At 47.7% G+C, this 20,553-nt stretch overlaps 1 protein-coding gene across 1 annotated transcript in view; it reads left to right on the top strand.

Annotated features, from left to right (window-relative positions):
* Positions 1-20,553, top strand: part of LOC8036372 (zinc finger SWIM domain-containing protein 5) — a 41,905-nt gene that overhangs the window by 14,460 nt on the left and 6,892 nt on the right. Inside the window, exons 5-14 of the mRNA XM_029981651.4 lie at positions 2,570-2,718; positions 4,317-4,467; positions 6,391-6,597; positions 9,379-9,774; positions 10,592-10,795; positions 13,291-13,425; positions 14,407-15,028; positions 16,277-16,428; positions 16,571-16,737; positions 18,487-18,634. Of these exons, the coding sequence (XP_029837511.4) occupies positions 2,570-2,718; positions 4,317-4,467; positions 6,391-6,597; positions 9,379-9,774; positions 10,592-10,795; positions 13,291-13,425; positions 14,407-15,028; positions 16,277-16,428; positions 16,571-16,737; positions 18,487-18,634 (2,331 nt within the window). The remainder of the gene's footprint in view (positions 1-2,569; positions 2,719-4,316; positions 4,468-6,390; positions 6,598-9,378; positions 9,775-10,591; positions 10,796-13,290; positions 13,426-14,406; positions 15,029-16,276; positions 16,429-16,570; positions 16,738-18,486; positions 18,635-20,553) is intronic.

The raw sequence follows: 20,553 nt of genomic DNA, 5'->3' as shown, positions 1-20,553 counted from the left end.
GCATTTGCACTGAAGTTTGTCAACGCGTCAATCAGCCATTGGTAAGGATTAATTTGCTCGAAGTTTGACTTGCAAAGTGAGTGGTCTCACTGATCTCGAGGAACTAGCCTTAGACAAGCCTCTTCCCACAAACTGTGCAATGCTAATTCGGCGTTACGGATGCGGTGCCAACTTTGTGTCGTATCGGCGCCATATCCAGAGTCTGCTGCGTGTGATCTGGCCTTTTTCTGTATATATACAATACAACACTAACTCGGTACAGATTTAGTGCAGAAAGTAGCGCCAGTGCAGCGACGGCTTTGCAGAATCTCAGCTCCGCTTTTTATGCTTGAACTGGCCTTTACAACGACGCCCTTTTCGGTGAAATGACTTCGTTGCACCTCGTACGTTTTCTATGTCAAATGTTGGAGGATGCTGTGCGTGTGATATAGTAAAAAAAAAAAAAAAAAAGTCGCCAGAAGCGAATCTTTAGTTATCTTCTGGCACATGGTGTGCGTGATGCTCCCAACTTCCTCTTCCCAATCGATTTGGCTGCTTTGCGCTAGCCGGACGTTCCAGGTGGTACCTTCCCACCACACAATTAAGCATCTTATCTTCATGCTCTATTAAATTTGAATGTCCCACAAAAAATGAGTGTGTCAAATCAGTTCATTTTTCAAGCAGAAAAAAAAAAAAAAAAAGCCGTGTTATTGTTTGTTTGTTGCAGCCAGGACAAACATTCAATTGGCAATAATTAAGTGTTTTTTTCGTTTGTGAATCTAAAATCCAGGTAGTCCCAAGAAAAGAAACAGATTTCTCATTGTTTTTTAGCAAGCAAACCTCGTATGCCATTTCCGATGCCTTCCCCCCTTTTTTTAACGAGCTTGTGTCGAAGAAAAGCCGGCGTCGGTGGGATGGGAAAGTCCAGAGTGGTCGATAGAGTCATGACGTCGGAGCCCCATAACCTTGCGCAGGAATTTCGAACAACCCACAATGCTCGGGTGAAACGTGACGTCACGCATGGAATGAAAGTGATTAAAGCGTGACATGTAATGCGAATTAAAAGTTCGCCGCATCTCGAATGGTTTCACTTTATAAAGTAATATATTTGCCTTAAAGAAAAAATTGGAAGAATTTTAGGCGAGATTCGAACCCACGACCCCTTGGTTGCGAGCCAGACACGCTATTGACTAGGCCACGCAGAGACGTTTGTACGGCTTGGGGGAATGAGCGGGAGTTTATATGTTTAGCTATCGCGTTCTACTTTTAAAGGCAAAGCTTAAGTGTCCTCCTGTAATTTTTTTTTTTCCAGGTTTGATAATGGTTTTCAAGTTCAAAGAAGTTGTGATTGATTGAGAAATGATCAGAACTATATGCGGTAATCGAGAAGACTTCAGGGAGAAGTTGAAATGCACCTTAACCGTTCAGGCAAAGTCTGGAGACACAAAACATTATTGTGTTTTCTAAGCCCCTCCCACCATTGGGGCAAAAACGCTTTTGCAGCAAAGTACATATATACCAACAATGTTTTTGTTTATTTAGTTGTGCCCACCAGCAGCAACGTACCTTCTTGTTGGTGCATCATAAGACAGACGAAGAAGAAAAATACACACATCAGACACTAACATTATACACACACAATTCCAATATAAAAAAAGAATACAAATTCACATATCCTAATACTGTACAGCGCAACCCACAATAACGATAATGAGAACACCCGAAATTTCAATCGTTATAACTGATTATCGTTGTATCTGGACTAGAAACTGATCATTTCTAGCCTAGAAACTCTAAAAACTGATCGTTATATGTGGTATCGTTATAAGTGGGTTGCACTGTAGCTCTGATATTACTAAGCATTTAAAAAAAGTCATGATAAACTGTCACCATGCTAACCAACATAAATTATCACCATGCCAGTGAAAGCTGCACTGCTAGCCAAGCGGATGGGGTATCGGGTTATTGAACAAGAGGTCAGCGGTTCGATTTCGGCCGAGGTATACAGTCTTCCGTAAAGACGACTGGCTGTGTTATCATAGTTCTCGTCACAATATTTCGTGATGCCCCAAGCTTGGAAATTAACCTTAAAATACCACCAAAAAGAAAAATTTTTTTTTTTTTTTAGCTGTTTGGTTGGGACATGCATGTGAAGAAATAAATTTTATGCGCAAAAACAATTTTTTTAGAGCAATATTGACGGCGAGAGATTTATCTGGAATTCTGCGTGCAAAGTCCATGATGTTACGGGTCATTCCGGAATGACCATCTCGGTCTTGAAGCCGAAGCCGATCCACCTCTCCTCCACGTGCCCGAAATGTCGAGAGAGAAAATAAGTGGAAAGGAGGTGACTGCCAACTAAATCGCGTCTCGCGCCGTCAGTAATGCTCTAAAAATATGTTTTTTTCACATAAAATTAATTTTTTGACACGCGTATCCCAACCAGATTGTTAAAAAAAAACAAAAAAAAAAAAACATTTTTTTTTTTTAGGGGTTCTTTAAAACACGTTCTGTGTTGCAAAACCACAGACAAACACAGAATGAATGAAAGCCCTGTGCACAATGTTCACTGTCGCCCTCCTCGTCTCAGGTGCTCCGGATCCGACAGCCGGTGCGTCGGCGGAGGAAGACCACAGCTGGCACCTCGACGAAGAACAAGTGAGCGAGCAGGTTCGTGCCTTCCTCTCCCAGGGAGGCTACTACATGGTCAGCAAGCAGCTCAATGCACTCTTCTCAAAGGTACATATGTCCCCTTTTCCTCCTCGTGACTTCCCCTTATATGAGCACGCGCTAAACTGTCTGTGGGGCGGGGAGTCCTTGTCCACTCCGAGACAGAGCCAAGGGAGTCGGCAGTCTTGCAGTGAGGCGGTTCTGAAGTAGACAAACTTTACTAATGGTATTGTGCATCCTTGGAAGACGGGTGGGAGAGTTGGTGGCTCGGCTATGCTGATCTTGGGCTCAGACTGGAAGATAAATGGTTTGATAGTGGTAGGGACGATCGAGGGATATTGTAGGCTCGAGGAACTCCTGGGGGTAGTCTGGGAAACCTCGGGGCCTAGTCCGAGGATCCCCTGGGGATAATCTGAGGAACTTCTGGGAGTAGACTGGGGAACCTGTGGGAGTAGTCCAGGGAATCCCTGGGCTTTTGGGGGTCCCAGCTTGGGAACCCATGTGCAGCCAAGTATGGCACAAAGGCACTAGAGGCCGGTACTTCACGAGCCTCTCAGAAAGCCTATAAGTGGCAGCTAACATTTCGCCCGGAACCTTAAGTAAGCTTCTTCGGGGCTAAGTTTCTTGACGAGACATGGTGCATGACCTTGCCTAGTTGCCGTCTGTGTGCCGGTATTCGTTCAAGCGAAGTAACTGCGACATTGTGCAAACGAGCGAATGCTTTAGTACATGCAATCGGGCAATTTCTGATCTATGGCACAAATTTGTTTGTGTGCACTTTAGAGTTTCATAAAAATTTTTTACGATCGGTGGATTGAATGTTTGGTGAATTAAATTAAAGGCTGTCTACTAAAGCTGGAATTGTCGGGGATTTTGACGCGTTTAAAGGGGCACTGACACATCAAAATCATATTTTTTTTTATTATCCGAAACGATTGAAAACGATGCCGGGACATTACCCTCAAAATTTGAAATTTGGGAATTCAGTATTCGTGAAGTAAAACAACAATTTCCAAATGCCGAATTCGAAGTTCCCGCGCGATCGGCGCCGGTGCCTTGACGTCAAAAATTGCGGAGACCTGAGAGTCCCCTTTCTTTCACCCCTCCCTGCTGTTGCCATGGCGACCCAAAGCGAGGGGGAAAGGAGCCAGCGCCGGCGTTCCGGCGGACCGGTTTTGAGCGGTCTCGCCTGTTTCCCGTTGGAGGATACAAATCCAGGAGACGGCACCACAACGAACTCCCGATTTTTGGTATTTCAAAAAGAAGGGCCGTAGTGCGTTCGCAATTGCGTTAAAAAACATGTTTTAGGATTGCCGTAATTAAATGTTATAGAGATGTCGCCTACAAAGCTTCTAAATTTCATGATTCTTGACGTCACCGATCAAAAGAAGCGAGGAGGCAAGAGGCGGGAAAATCAAACGCCAAAAACAAAAAGGCGCGCGCGCGCGCAGGAAAATTTTTTTTCGCGATGCGGTTTTTTTTGCGTGTCTATGACTGCAACTTGCATCGTTTTAGACAATAAAAATAAATACGACCTTTGGGGTGTCAGTGCCCCTTTAAGCATTGTCAAACAATTTGCATGAATCTCTAGAGTGCCGCGAGCTTCTTCGGGAATCGTCGTGGACGAGGGGCTTTTGATGGACCTCGCGCCGGTGCACTTTCCACAGGTGAAGGAGATGCTCAGGGCGGGTGATTCCAACGGTGCGCGAATGTTGCGACTTATCACGGAACAGTTCCTGGCCGATCCCCGGCTGGTGATCTGGCGAGCTCAGGGCACGCCCATGTCAGACAAGTGCCGGCAACTCTGGGACCAGTTGGGTGAGTTGAAAAGAATGGTCTGCCAGTTTCTTTGTTGGTTTGCGAGATTGAGGCAAGGGTTGTCGAATACGTCACTTCCGACGGCTTTGGGCAGTATGGTTTTTGACCGTCGTACCTCTTATGACACTTGGGCTGGAGTATCGCTACGGTACCCGAAATGCGTCTCCCACTGGTGTGGTTGGCGTCGAGAATTCGGTGACCGCAGTAATGCGGTCACTGAATATTGTTGAGACTGCCATTTCTGGTCCTGTGCTCAAACCGGCCCGAACCGGTATTGGTAAGGGCCATTTTCGTTGTGCGATTAGTCCCACACTAGCTGTTTGCAGAGCTGTAGTGTCCAAGGTCCCCAATTGGTGCCGGGTTCAAATCTCAACCGAGGTTCCCTTGTCGCAACTCGGGCTCATTGGGGCTTAGGACCCCCTTTTTTTAAGGTCCGGTCCAAGCTAATCTTCCTTCTTCTTTGCTGGGTGATTCCAAATGCTCGCAGGAGGGGTTAGTTCCTCAATTATGATGGTTTCACATTAAAAAAAATTGATGGGACAGAAAAGAGAGGCAGACGCATTTTAAAAGCTCTCCTTTTTACGTGGTCGCACATTACGCGACAAATCAAAACCCAATTGTCACCGAGCTGCGAGCCTGTCAAAGGACAAAACAAATCACAAATTTGTCTTTGATGGGAGCAATGAGTGTTATAGGAAAGAAATAGAACATGTGACTAGGTGATCGTTTAACACACTGCAGAATGTGCTTATAGCTGGCTGTAATGAAAATGCAATAACGCTAAGAAGCGCAGAAAGCACTAGGCCATGACACTAGAAAAGAAGGCAGCGATTCTCGAGCTAAAAGAAAGTGGCCGAACACAAGCGAAGGCGTAACCTGAAGCAAGGTACTATTGACGGCTTGTTTAAGCCCACTTAGACGTAATAAAGACAAGCTTTTACAGCGAAGCTGTTATGCGCTAGGATCTGAGAAAAAATGTGTTCGCGAATGTTGACAAAAAACTCCCCATTGGTCGTGGCAAGTATGAATAAATAAAAAATAAAAAGAGGGGGCAACCAGCATGAGTCAGCCTTCCTTGACATTAGATAGTGAGGTCCTGATCCCTTGTTATCATCTCTAAGCATAGTCCTCGAGGTCATCCTAGAAGTCGTCCTTGAGGTCGTCCGAGAGGTCACTCTAGGCATCGTCCTCAAGGTCATCCTAGAAGTCGTCCTCGAGGTTGTCCTAGAAGTCATCCTCGTGGTTGTCCTAGAAGTCGTCCTCGAAATTGTCCTGAACGTCGTCCTCTAGGTCGTCCTAGAAGTCGTCCTTCAAGTTGTCCTAGACGTCGTCCTCGAGGTCGTCCTAGAAGTCGTCCTTCAAGTCGTCTTTGAGGTTGTCCTAGATGTCGTCTTCTAGGCATCGTCCTAGACGTCGTAAAATTAACAGCTTCGCTGGCCCTCCATCTTCATGCCAAGTGGAAGGGCTCTACAATTTTTTAACCTGCTGATTTTTCGGACTGCTCTATTATTCTGACATTTTTTATGTCCCTATGAAGTTCGGAAAATCGGTTGGTGACTAGTGGGAGATGCTTAAAATACACTGCACATTTGCCCAACTTTGCCCAACTAAAAAATGTTCGTATAGATTCTTTGGAATGTGAGCTCTTACTTCTTATTGCCAAAATAATACTTACGTATGAAGCTAAGACTCTTTGCTGTAAATACTGGAAACTGGGGATCTCCCGTGTGGGGCGCTTATGAGGAGATGGCAGCAGCGAGAATAACGCTCCTTTGTTTTCATAATCTGTCAACATGTTTGAAACCTGGAAATGTAGTGGCGGGTCCCGCACGCAGGCGTCCTACACTTAGTGGGCTATTAGCTTGGTATTTGTATCTGCGTTCCCGAATAAACCTTACTCTTATCTTTTCTCTGGAAACACAGGTACGCTGTGGGTGTGTGTGGTATTGAACCCTCACTGCACGAGCAGCGAGAAGCAGCAGTGGCGTCAGCTTTTGGAGCGCTGGTCGTGCATGCACATCTGTCCGCTGGAGGATGCGGACTTCCGACCCAGCGCATCTGGACGCCGGCCCCTCGTGGTGGACGATGACACCTCAGACTCCTCTGAAGACGAGGCCGGAGGAGGGCATGGTACGTGCAACAACCTTCTGCCCCCCCCCCTCTTCCTGCTGCCTTGAGGAATCTCGTGCTGTCTAGGGCAATTTCATGTTGCCAATCTCATACCACCTAGGACAAGCTAGGCAATCTCGCACCACTTAGGGCAATCTCCCGTCACTTATGGCAATGTCATGTCACCTAGGAGAATCATATTCTACTTAGGGCATTCTCATGCTGCCTAGGGAAATCCGTGGCACCTATGGTAATTTCATGCTGCCTAGAACAGCTTGTACTGCCTTAGGCAATTTCACATTGCCTAGGGCAATCTGATGCCACCTATGGCAATTTTATGCCACATATGGCAATCTCATACTTCAGAGGACAATCTCATGCTGCCTTAAAGGGTAACTGCAAAGAAAAAAAAGTTTTTTTTTAAACAGCCTAATTGGGACAAGCATGTCACAAAACAAATGTTCCGCGAAAAAAATGATTTTTTTTATCAATATTTACGCCACAGGACGTAATTTAGTAGAGTCAGAACCTCTCCACATTTGAAACTCCCGCTCTTTCGGCCCCCGCGGAAGAGGAGTACGCCCCGCCCCTCACTCTCCTTGCGTTGCGGAGTTGAACGGCGCAGCGTCTCGACTTCCGGCAAGATCTGGCAACTACGCCAGGCCGCGGTATTGTTTTGGTTGTTATGGTTTGACGCGGTTTGCGAGCACATGTAGCGAAGAGGCGAAGACGTGACCGGAGAAGTGCCCCTGTGATGTTCCCGGAAGACGGAAAGTATCGTTCGTAATCGTCGTGCGCGCTTTGAAAGCGAAGGGAGTCACAGAATCCACGAGTGCGCAACCACAAGCCAAGGTTCACGACAGCGCTGCGTTGGTTTCGGCGATCTCGTTCTGTTTGGTGCAACACGGCGATGCGTCAGAGCTGAAACGTTCGTGGTGTGTGTAATGCGGTGCTAACACGGAGCGCAAATTGGTTGTTGTGGGGTTGACGTTCAACCAGATAAGTCCCGTCGTCGTCAGCTGATCCAGTCAAACTGGTCCGGGAGGACGCTGGGAGCGTTTTTAAAAGTAAATCTGCCTCGTTCTGTTTCAAAATGTGGAAGTTTCCCGACGCATACCGTGAGTAAAAAGCTGCGGGCGTTTTCAACAAAATCACGTCGTTTTAATTGAACAATGGACTCCGAATTGTTGTCCTAAATCTGCCGTTTTTATGCTTCGTGTTGGACTGCGTTTGCACAGCGACGTGTTGCATCGTGCGGTGCGAATAAATTTGGGCACGATTTCGTACCTGCCTACAGATGCATGAACTGAGACCATTTTTACGTAGTGGACATAGTGCTTTTTTATTTTCTGTCTAGTCGCGGACGTTAGGTGCACACGGGGCGAATCTCGACGGCCTCCAGAGCGATATGACGAGAACGTAACTAGACACGTTGGTCGCTACGCGAACGCCCGATTGCCTCCAGCCAAATAGCATTCCTTTCGGGGCGACATGGCTGCTGGGAGGCTCACTGTCGGGATCACGCATCTGACATCTCCGAAAAGTAAGCATTTGCACGTGCAAACAAGCAAAACAAACAAACAAACAAACAAACAAAAAAAAAAAAAGCACGCTAAGCAAGCAAAGAGGAAGACGAAAGAACCGCGCTATGAAAGCCAAAACCCCGCGTCGCTTCCTATCACTAACACCTGCGACAGCTGCTAAACACACACTACTTCACTTCAAGAAGTACCTGGGTCAGTACGAAACGACGAAACACTGATCACTTCGGCGAAACGATTAGTCGAGGTAGGCGAGACAGGCGGGAGCAGGCTTCGGCGGCCATGAAAGAATGGCGAAGCTTCTGTTTGTATGAATCCAAACGGAAGTGCCCGTCTTGTAAACCTTTTGTAAAGAATAATAACTCTCATCACATGGGTTATTCTTTAAACGTAAAAATATGCCGCTCAAAAGGAAATTGCAACATATAACAAAGGTTTAACAACCAAGATCTAAACTGTCAATCAAACTCTTAGCCAATGAGAACCTTTTGGGATTGACGTCACATAATCACAACTTCGTGGCGCGCGATTTAAAACGGACGAAATAGCCGCAAACTAAAATGAGTCTCGCGCAATAAATATTGCTGTAAACAATTTTTTTTCTCGCGGAAAAATTGTTTTTTGACATGCTTGTCCCAATTAGGCTATTTAAAAAAAAACTTTTTTTTCTTTGCAGTTACCCTTTAAGTAATCTCACGCTGCCTTAAGTAATCTCATGCTGCCTAGGACAATCTCGTGCTGCCTTAGGCGATCCCACACCACCTCGGGTGATCTCATGCCACCTAGGACAATTTCATGCTTCCTTAGGCAATCTCTCACTGCCTAGGTAGGGTAATCTCATGCCACCTAGCACAATCCCATGCCCCCCTCAACAATCTCACACTGCCTAGGGCACTGTCATGTGACCTACAGCAATCTCATTCCACCTAGGGCAATCTCATGCAATCTGCAGAGAAGCGATCTACAAACCTGTAATCATCTCAGAATGCACCTACTCTTATATGATGCAGTCTTTGTTAACAGATTGTTTTAGATAATTGTTAGGAACGGTTTTGGATTGGTGGGCAGTCAGTCAGGACGGTGGCCGATAGCCGAGCGGCGTCCCTCTTCCTTTGATACTTAACGAAATAAGTAAGTAGAAAAGCGTGTGGTTACTTTTCCATGCAAAAACATGTGGTTACCTTTTCTTGGAAACATTACGCGGAACCAAGTGCAACGGGTGTGCTGCATCTACTCACCCGTTTCCTTTCGCGTCTCGCAGGCGAGGTTCGTGGTGCGGGGGGCCACCACCATAACCACCACCACCACCACCACCATCACCGGGGTGGCACCGGAGGCAGTGGCCATCACCACGCACAGCCGTCTCACCACAGGGGTCGAGGGTCGCGAAGGAACTCCGCCAACACCGCCGCCGGACCGCCCCGCTCTATCTTCCAGCGTGCCCTCGAAGCCTGGCTGCTCTCGTGGGATGACCCCCACCTGCGCTTCATCCTCGCCCACGACGCGTGCTCCGAGTCCTCATCTGTTTTTCCCTCCTACTCTTCCTCCTCCCCACCTTCCTCTTCCTCCTCTTCGTCATCATCGTCGTCGTTGTCATCATCGCCTTCGTCAAGCGGAGCAGGACACTTCAACTCACAAGGCTATCCCCTCTGGCAGGGTATGTTTTCTTTTAGGGGCGAAGCTCCTTAGGGGCTAGCCATGTCCTATGTCCGTCCAATGTCCGGCGTCGGGTGCTTGTGCTTACGAGCACGTGAGCACGTGCTCCCGTGCACGTGTAGGGCAAAAAAAAAAAACTACCGCATCTCCACGGGGGGATGATGTTGATTGGGGCGAAGCTCTGGTGGTGCTTGTCTGCTTAGACGGCGAGCCGCAGTGTGCCGAGCCTTTCGTTCGTTTTCATCCATGTCAGAAAGAGAATGTGTGGCATGGAACGTGGTTATATACGCATTTGAGCCTTTGACCACAGCGTGACATGGATGAAAAGGAACGAAAAGCTCGGCATGCTGCGGCTCAGCGTCTATGCAGACAAGCACCACCAGAGCTTTGCCCCAATCAACATCATTCACCACGTGGAGATGCGGTTATCTTTTTTTTATGGCTCCGATTGCGATTCGTGCAGAGCTGATATATTGATTAGCTGCCCATGTGCAGAGCCAATTGTGACAAGTCACTTGCCTGGATAGCCGGTAGTGATTAGCTGCTGGCTTACATAACAGATGTGAGGAGTCAGTTGCTTCCAGAGTTGATCGTGATTAACCTATTTGCACATAGCCAATCATGATAAGCCACATACATGTAGAGCCTATCGTGACCAGTTGCTCGAACACAGCTCCGATTTTGACGAGCCACTTACTTTTAAAGGTGATGGTGATTAACCGCTTGTCTATTGAGCTGATTGTGATTAGCCACCTACCTGATCGGGCTTTGCACTTGTGCACAGAGCCAATCGTGATGAGCCGCCCATTCACATGCAGAGCCGATCCCGATGGCGTGCTCGCGGGTGGAGGCCCTCCGGTCGCATGGCTACCAGCAGGAGGCCCTGCGGCTGGCGGTGGCGGTGGTGCGCACGATGAAGCGGCAGCAGCGGGAGTGGCAGTGCCGCTGGCAGGCCGAGCAGGAGCGCCTGGGACTCTCCTCCAGGGACCACCACCGGAGCCGCTCCGGCGCTTCTGGCTCGGGTGAGACGCTCTGCCCAGCTAGCTAGGGACATGGTCATTACACGAAACATGCCTCAATACTTCGCATAGAGCCGACCGACTTGGAATGCGTCGTGTATCTTCGACGTGTTTCGATCTGTTTCATCTGTTTTGGTTTTGGGGAGAATTTGTAATGGAAAGAGATATGAGGACACAATGCATTCTGTGTCTGTTAGCTTTATGCTGAATATTAAAGTCAGTTATAGTTTTTTTTTTCTTGCTGCGGTTTGCAGAGGGTTTTGAGACGTTTGTAACCCAAGTACAAATATTCGCGTCTCCAGCTCGTTACTCGCCCTTCCGTAGCTAAAAAGGGAAGCACACTAGTGAGGGTCCCCCGGTTCTTCTGCTCAGCGGGCACGACAGAACTGCTCGCGACTGCGGGTTGCCAACGGTCATTTCTTAATGCACACAACACTTTTCATCGTCCCAATGTAGTACTGCAGCAGGTATGGGATTGTACCTTATTAGAGAGTTTTACTATTTGCGTATAGAAGCTACCGCAAGCGCGGTGCGTTTGTGTAAGAGTTGTGTGCTCTACACTGCGCATGCAAGTCGTTGCCATGTGCGAATTTAAGACTGCAATTTTGAACCCTGCACACGTTCAGTGTGGAACACCTAACGCAAGCGCACGGGGCTTGTGTTCGCTCGTATACGCAATACTAAAACTCGCTGCTGTGTCACCGGTTTCCAACTCCAATGAAACATGCCGCAGTGAACAGACGTGCAAGCGGGTAGGCGTTCCTTCGATCTGGAAAGGCCGAGATTAGCAGAAGGACAGCGCACATAAATTAAAAGAGCTCAACGTTCTGAAAAGATTAATAATTAAAAAAAAAGAGCAACAAAATTTGTTTTTTGTTTTGAATTCTATTTTGGGGTACGTAGTCCGGAAGGATTGGCGGCAACTTTGGAAGTTTTGCAGGTTGTCAAAATTCGCAACTTTTATGCTTTACCCACAATTAATATAATTATACATGCATTCTCCATATTAGCTAGAATGGTTTAATTGATTTTAGACTATTTTTATTTTATAACTTGTTAGTTAAAAAATCTGCAATTGGCACCAGTGATGATAATTTGCACATTTTTGATTGCCATACTTGTTCACGCATTTGAAATTAGATCACAAGCAACAAATTTTATTAGAACTTGAAAAAACAATGTTTTAAAATATCTTAGTTGCATTATTATTATTAATACAAATTGCGGAAATCTAGGCCCCAATGAACGCTTAATAAAAAAAATATGCCATTTAACCATAATAGTATTTCAAGAACGGTCTCATTTTGTTTTCTTTGTAGCATATGAAAAACTCTGACATTGTTATCAAGATAAACACTGGGTGTAATAAAATATCCTATGCGTGACATGTTCCTTTAAAAGACATATGCACACACTTGTGCTGTCTGACTCGCATTCCGTCAATGGAATTTTGTAGTTAGAACAGCGTATCTATATACTGTAAAAATATTGTAAACTCATCACCCATGGCGATATTTTGTAAAATTTGGATTTATTCTGTTATTCTGGCACTGGAGATAATGTTACAGCAATTAATCATCTAAATGCCCAAAAACCAATTGAAAGGCCTGGAGTTCATTATTTCACATGACAAATTATCTGAGAGAGAAAAGGCAGCAAGAACAGAGAAATACAGCACAGATTTTTTAAAAAATTGTGGTGAATACAATTCTTTGCGTTACCTATAAATGATAAGCGATATGAAAGGCCCTGTTTTTAAAGGGGCTTTGAACTTTCCAAGATATATTGAATTTCCTGGATCGGACACGTATGTCACAAAATAAAGTTTCCGCAAACAGCTTCTTTAGTTCAATAATTACGCTGTGGGACAGATCTTGAGTTATGAAATAATCCGAAAATAACACCTATACCGAGAAATTAAGTCTAAAATAGAGGTTAATTTCAGTTTCATTCCAAAATTAAAACGTGCCTCCTGGCATAAATATTACGCTAAACACCGTGTTTGTTTTCCGGATAAAGAGGTGACCTGTGCTCATAACACCCTAGCTTCCTCGTATAAGTGGGAATACTTTTTGTCACTCGGTGAAGCCAGCACACTAGACAGTCTCAGCAACTGGTATACCAGCACGGATCTCCGAACCTCACCATAGCCCCCATTTTGGGAAGCGAGTGGTGCCACCTATATGGGTGAATTGGAGTCGCGACTGGCAGCTGAGAAGCCACTCCGGTGGTGCAGGGGCAGAGCATCAGACTAATGAGCGAGAGTTTGTTGGTTTGATTCCTGTCGAGGGCTTAGAGTGATTTCTGCAAAGACACCTGGCTATGTATAATTTTTTCTTTACCAACTTTCGTGACACTCTAGACATGAAAACCAGTCCTAAAATGCACTCTGCGTTAAAAAAAACCAAATTCGATTCTGCATTCCATGGAAGATACCAAGCTGCGCGTGAGCGGTGCCGTGGGACGCGGAGCAACCGGGGTCTTTTCCGCGTGTGCAGGCCTGTCGAGCCACACGTCCCATTCCAACACAGAAGGCTGGGTCGGCCACCCCCTCAATCCCATAGGCTCCCTCTTCGACACACTAGCAGAGGCCTCCCTCGTGCCGGACAGCAAGCACCTAGAGTACTTCTACGGTGAGTCTGCACTTCCTTCCAGGCGAGGCGCACACTGCGGTGCCTGAGGTGTCGTTTGCCGTTTTGCCGTGAGCCTTTTTGACGGGTCTGCCGTCATCTACGGCGGGGACTCGACGGCGCATCGACTCTTTGAAGGTGCCGCGCGAATCGGTTTCTCGATGTGTCATATTTACGATTTACTACGGAGGGGCCCATAGATGGGGCAATTATTATATGAAAGTATGAAAATATGACTTCATCCAAGTCAAAAGAAAGAAAAAAAAAAAAAAAATAGAAAAGCTATTTTTCCTACGGACCAGCATTCGCTTAGGCCTTTAGAGTGCGAAAGCCACAGAGTGATGGAGCAAAGCATCCGGCTGCTCTCCGCAGGCAGAGTGCACTCCGGTGGCGTCACTCCGATTGACTCGCTGGTGTCATTGCCTTCGCCATCTTTTGTGATAAGCTAAAACTGAGTATAGTCTGCGATGTGGCCTACATTTTACTTGAGCGAATTTACATTTCCTTTGAGAAGAAAAACTGCCATCAAGTTTGGACTGGAAGTTTCAAGAACAACCCAGTTTCGTCTCATCCAAAAACGCACGACAACGGTTTCGTTTCGGGTGAAACTGATAAAACTAATTCAAAACTAAAATTGGAAGTTTCCAAGGTGTTTTCTTTCTCCTCGTTCGTAATTTGTCTCTTCGCATTGTTGGTGTCGACAAATTTGGTTCTACAGTCGGTGACAGGTCAAGAGTGCATCCGCATCAGTCGCACCCCCGTTGCCTTCTGCTGGACTTTGGCCTCACCTGGGCTGAAGTATTGTGCTGAAGTACTGTAGGCGAAACACCTACCGTATTCTTAACCCCTCGGTGACTACAGCTCGCCAAATAAATAATAGACGATTATTACTAATAATTAAAACACTACGAGCGAATGTTTTACCAATAGGTACAAGCACAGTCAAAGTCGCTTCAATCTACAACCCATCCTTCGCAATCGCAGAATCTTTGCCGGGACCAAGCGCCGAGGAAGCGAGCGGAAACGGAAACGGCGCCGGGGGAAACGCCGGCGGAAACAACGGCGGAACCAACAACAACAGCACGAACAACAACAACAACAATGCGGCGCCCACCTCCAACTCCCACCATCCCCACGCCCCCCACAACAACAACAATAGCAACAATAACAACAACGGAGGCAGCAGTTCCTCGTCGTCGTCCTCGTCCCAGTCCTCGCAACCGCGCGAGCGCCCGCGTTACCGCCACGTGGGCGTGCCGGGAAGCCGCGACCGCAGCGAGTCGCTGCTCTCGCTGGCCGTGGAGGCGGCCTTGGTGGGGCTGGGGCAGCAGCGGGCGATGCCGGTGGGGCTGTACGCCCAGGAGAAGGCGTGCCGGCAGGAGGAGCGGCTCATCGCCCGGCTGCGCGACGTGGATGCGGACGGGCTGCTCGTCGGGGTGCTGCGGAAGCAGGCCATGCTGCTGCTGGAGGGCGGTCCCTACTCGGGGCTGGGCTGCGGGGCCCACCCGGAGAGCGTGCCCATGCACACGTTCGCCCGGTACCTGTTTGGGGCCCTGCTGCCGTACGACGCGGACCTGGCGTACAGCGTGGGGCTCAGGGCGATGCGGTGAGTGGATGACGACGACGTGTGGCCGGCGGCTGATGATCAATGTTGCCATCAATCTAATAGATAGTTTCGGTTTTGACATAGACGCTTGAAACCAAACTTTTGTTGTGATACTTATAAAACCAGACAATATAGAAAAAATAATTATACCTCATAATTCAGGGACACTGCTATAGCTGAAAGCAGGGCTTAATCTCAAATGGAAAAATACTGACCGGAGTTGCTCTTTAAAGAAAAAATTTGAAGAATTTTAGGCTGAGGCGGGATTCAAACCCACGACCCTTTGGTTGCAAGCCAGAAACGCTTGCACAGCTTGGGAACGAGGGGGGTTTATATGTTTAGTTATTGCATTCCATTTTTAAGGGTGAAGCTTAACATTCTCCTGTAATTTTTTTTCTTTGTTGGACATTTCGTGCTATGTTTTCGGTGCTGTTGTTAGGTAGCTGAGCTCTTTACGACAACAGATGGCGCTGGCCACTAACCCTTTTCTTCTGGGAGAAGAAACCCCGAGGTGCGGCGCATCCAGCCGTTCAAACTATGCAAAAGCTCTCTGCATCGAGGACGTTGTAAGGCCGGTTCGCGCATGCATCTCTGCACTGAGATAACAATGAGTCAGAACTGCATCAGCGCTACTGCGAGCGCTGCATTTTGTGTGTAACCTAGAAAAGGTGCTGTCGTATTGCTGCATGCATTGCCGAGAGGGAACGTTACTTGATACTTCTGCAAGATTCATGTTTACTGTTACCCTGAATGATTGACGCTCGCACATCTTAGGAGGCATGTTCGAGATACCGAATGCAAAAGGTAAGGGCAGCATAGCCTCACCGAGTCAGTCTCGCCCTAGTTCAACGCTCAAACATATCCTAGGCCGAATGGTCGAGATATTAAGTGCAGTGTAGCTGGCTAGCGCGAGTCAGAGACTCGCTAGCCAGCTGTTACGCCGACACCTCGGCGCTCGCTGCTGCTTTCTCGACGCTCATTCTTTATTTTGTTTATGGCACAAGTTCATCGATTAAACCTTTATTTTTAGTTTTACGTCTGTCTATCCTTTTTTCTGTCCGCTACAATATGCATCAGAGCGCTGATGCAGCGCAAAGTCAGCCCTTTTTCTGTAGCGGGGAGTTGGTGCTGCTGTGTATGTGTGAACAGGCCTGTATTCTCACGGAGTGAGAATCCACAACTCTGGAGAGCGTAGATCTGGCGTGAGAGGTCGTTGTTCGAACGGGACTGTCGTCTGTGCCCCCTCAGGCTGCCCATCCTGGAGAACCAGGAGGAGCCCGACGACCCCGGGACCGGGGTGAACGCGCCGGCGGCCAGCCGCTACCCTCGGTGGTTCACCCTGGGCCACGTCGAGGTGCAGCAGTGCGCCCTCGCCTCCACCATGCTGTCGGCCGCCAAGGGTGAGGACGTCTATCTCTTTCTCTCTCTCTCGCTTGCTGTCGTCTTTTAGGCTCGATTGCGCGAGACAGAGTGCTTTTGTGGTCGTATCTCCATCTGGTATGTGCTTTTGAGCCTGGTACTTTTGTGTTTATATTCCCATAGACGATGTGATGCGTCTGCGCACGGTGATGAAGTCGTCGCAGCGCAACATCCACAGCTCGTCGCAGCTGTTCAAGCTGGCCCAGGATGCCTTCCGCATTGCCGTGCCTCAGGACGGAGGTCCCAGGCATCTGGCCCTGCTCAACGTTGCCTTTGAGCTGGGCCTGCAGGTATGCCTCCCCTCTCAATTGAGGCCTACATCACTATGTTTTGACGTAGAATCTGTTTTATCGGTTGATTTCGCTGGACGTTATACTGTAACGAAAAGCTGACACCGAAAGGTGTTGCACCCGTAGGGAACCACGTAAAGGCACTTCAGTTCCCTGGCGGGATTTGAACTCGCCACCTTAATATTGTGAACCAGGTGCTTTGCCAACTGAGCTATCCAGGGTCGGCGTCCGCTTGCACGCAAAAGCAAACCCACTGGTGCGAAGGTAGCGCACTTCGTAGCCTGTCCTGTTATGCTGTGCCATCTCGGGGCGTGTGGGCGGTGCCGTTCCGACACCGTTCTTTTCTGGAAGGCCTATCACGCATTCTGTACTTACTAGTCTTTGTCACATGAGCAAGCTTGTATTTTATTACATCTTTTTTAGTGGACTCGTATTTAAAAGAATGGGGAACATCTCCACGTGGTGAAAGATGTTGATTGGGGCGAAGCTCTGGTGGTGCTGATGATACTGATTTTATTGTTCATAGGTAGTGCTGATGGTGCTGATTGTTTTTTATTGCTCATAGGTAGTGCTGAGTTCCGGGTTGCGTTTCGACTTCATTATTACTGCTCTATGGTCGGTGAAATGCAGAGCCAATGGTTCTTCTAGCGGATCAGCTTGGATCCGCTAGAAGCCGTGGGAATGCATCTCCACCGCTTAAGTCAACGGTCTATGTCAGAAAGAAAATCTGTGGTGTGGATCGTGGTTATATACGCAGTTGAGCATTTGACCGCAGCGCCCTCTCGTCTATAAACGTTGAGCCAATGCATGCAAAGTTTAATGCGATTATATACGCATTTGACAGCAGCGCCCTCTCCTGTATAGATGTTGAGCGGCTGCATGCAACGTTGGAGTGTAGCGTAGTGGTTAAGACATCTGCCTCGTAAGCAAGTGGTCCTGAGTTCGAACCCCCGTGCGGGCGTACGTTTTTTTTAAAAAGTGGGCCGATACCGGAGGCAGCGCAATCGATGTGAGCACGGACGCCGGACGGGTGGACAAGGCTAGACCCTAAGGAGCTTCGCCCCTAAAAGAAATCAGGAACTTATGTTGGGATTCTTTTATCTTTGGGGCCGAGTTGAGGGCCATGGCAGCCACTAGAAAAGAGGCAAAGCGGGTTAATTAGTAAGATAATTAACCAAAATGTTTCGATTAATTTTCATTTATTTTTCCGGCTTCCCTCTCCTTGGTTAATGCCCCATCTGGCCCTTGAGGAGAAATAAATAGAATGAAGTTATGTAGTTGGAGAATCGACGCTCGACCTTGATATGACCTAATCGTGCTTAAAGTTTTGTTAAAAATTTGTAGTGGGCACAGAGGGGCAAGAAATCTCACCTTGTACCAGCCTCAAACAGAAACTAAGCGGTCAAAGAGCAGCGCTATTGCAGCCAGCTCCGCTTGCGGAGCCGTCAGAGTGCAGAGGCATCAACATCACTGACGCTTTTTGCCTAAATTACTTGAGTTGAAGCCGCATATAGGGGTGACATTTTTTGCCCTGTAGCACCTACTACGAATTTTTCACTCTAACTGCTCTCCACATAGAACAATATAATTTGTTCTATGTGGTAAAGAATTAGAGGAGTTCTATATCGCGCTCGTTAGGCCTGAATGAGCGCAGACAAACTAGATTTTGTGTTTGAGCGAGCTGCGTCGTCTCTTGTGCTTGGCTTGGCTGTGCTTTTGTTGACGCCGTCCTGTGGTTGCGTTTCCTAGGTTATGCGGGTGACCCTGTCGTCCTTGAACTGGCGACGTCGGGAGATGGTGCGCTGGCTGGTGACTTGCGCCACGGAGATTGGCCTTGAGGCCCTCGTATCCATCATGCAGAAGTGGTACCAGTTCTTCACACCCACCGAGGCCACCGGTGAGCACACCTTTTGTCCTTGGTAGCGACCATTATCACCGCTGGCAGGCATAGCCGTAGCCCTTTCTCCAGAGGTGACTGCAACCGTCGCCGTAGCTGACGCTTTGAGAAGAGTCCGAGTAGGCCTCGCAATGTTTGGTCCATAGTTAGGGCTTGGTTAAGTGTCGCTTTTGACATACTAGAGGGCAGTGCGAGCGTAAAGTATTTAGTCACACACGCGAAAATTGCTCAATTACCCAAGCTTAGACGAGAATGCAGGGAATGGCGTTCCATGCACTACACGCACACGTCTTCCCTGTATAAAAGATTTGAAGTAAATAAACAAAATAAAACATTGATGGATGCGCGTGCAAGTTGGCATTTGTTGTAGGCTTTTGCTTGAGAACAGTTATTGTTACAGACGCCGGCACGTGCGGCGTGTGGGTGCAGTGTGAGCGTAGAGTTTTTGGTCACATACACGAAAAATCTACGGAACCCTAGCCATTTCGCTGTAAAAAAATAATCAATTTGAGATATATGATGTAACGATTTGGTTAGTATAGTCACATTTCAGCCATGCTGCACCCCAGGTCTCTCAAATGTGAAACTTCAGGAATTGACAGGTACCGTGTTTGCACAATTGTAGCGTGCCCCTGATTGTAACACGCGGGTATATTTAGCACTCAAATATGCAGAAAAAGGCTCGGGTACACCTAAGCACTTCTTATGAGTTGTGAATCCCAAAGCACAAATGTAGTTCTTGCGCGCGTCCTCATAAAGTTGCAGCTGGCGCGCTCGAGCGGCCGTGCCGCCGCCCGACCACGCCAGCCAATGCTTTTTGCCGGCGCGCGGGCACGCAGCACCATAGAGTGGTGCTAGTTGGAACTGACGCACGGCGGCCTCCTTTGGCTTCATTTACTTGCCATTTTGCGTGCCTTTCTGCGCAGCTTCGAAGCTGGGATGCCTCAGATTGTGGCTTCGCGAATTTATCTGCCGTTTGACGCGGCTGATGACGTCGGCTCGCTCCATAGGACAGTTAATGCTTCCGCATTAATAACTTGACGTTGATTGTACTGTGCAGGTAAAAAGAGGAAGGCTGCAAAGTGTTCGCACAATTCTAAAGCGCCCCCAATTCTAATGCGCAGGCAAGGCCGAACACATACCTCATAGAACAAATTTTATGAAACACACATCAATACAAAAATAAATGCCATGCACTAGTCGCCTTTGTCGAAGTTTGACGATGGTTCTTCGCTACCCTCAAACGTAATCCTTGCTCTCGTGTAGAAAGTTTTAGGTGCCGTGCTTCTTTGCGCTTGTAGGAGTGCACGACCGTCGCCTCTGGGAAGGTCATCTTCCAAACAACTTTGCAAGCTCGTCGGGTCGCTGGGATTGCGAGGCCACGCAGCGCTGTTCCATTATCTTTTCTCTCCAGTGTGATGGCCTTTCGTTGAAATAATGCCTCCTGTTCTAGTTCCTTTTCTTTTTCCATCCTAAGACTCAGACACGAGTCCGTAGACCCGAGAAAATGTGTGTGATATGGATGCTAAAATGGCGATTGTAGACAAACGGTCACAATGGCAATAGGGCTAGCCGCCTTATACAGTGTAGACCGCATATAACGTATGTCGCGGGAGTCGCGAAAATCCGCACTATAAGCGGTACCGCGTTATAACCAAAACATCAATTTTTCAGGCCAAAATACATGCCGTGAGACAACCCACCTTTGTAAAAGAATTTATTTTATGTTAGATGAAAAATAAAGCTTAGTTTGAGGAAAGTCTTTATTTCACCAGACTAGTAGACATCTCTCTCAAGTGTGTCACACATTTTGAAAGAAATAAGCGGCTTTTGCCTGGCGCAGCCTTCGGCGTCGCGGGTTGCGGACGGACGTTGCGAGCGTTCAGGATTGCTAACCCTAATCACTTTTCTCCGGAGAT

This window comes from Ixodes scapularis, unplaced genomic scaffold (assembly GCF_016920785.2).
Source record: "Ixodes scapularis isolate PalLabHiFi unplaced genomic scaffold, ASM1692078v2 PGA_scaffold12__126_contigs__length_90152505, whole genome shotgun sequence".
In the NCBI taxonomy this organism is placed as follows: Eukaryota; Metazoa; Arthropoda; class Arachnida; order Ixodida; family Ixodidae; genus Ixodes; species Ixodes scapularis.
This window is presented reverse-complemented; position numbering and strand designations above follow the sequence as displayed.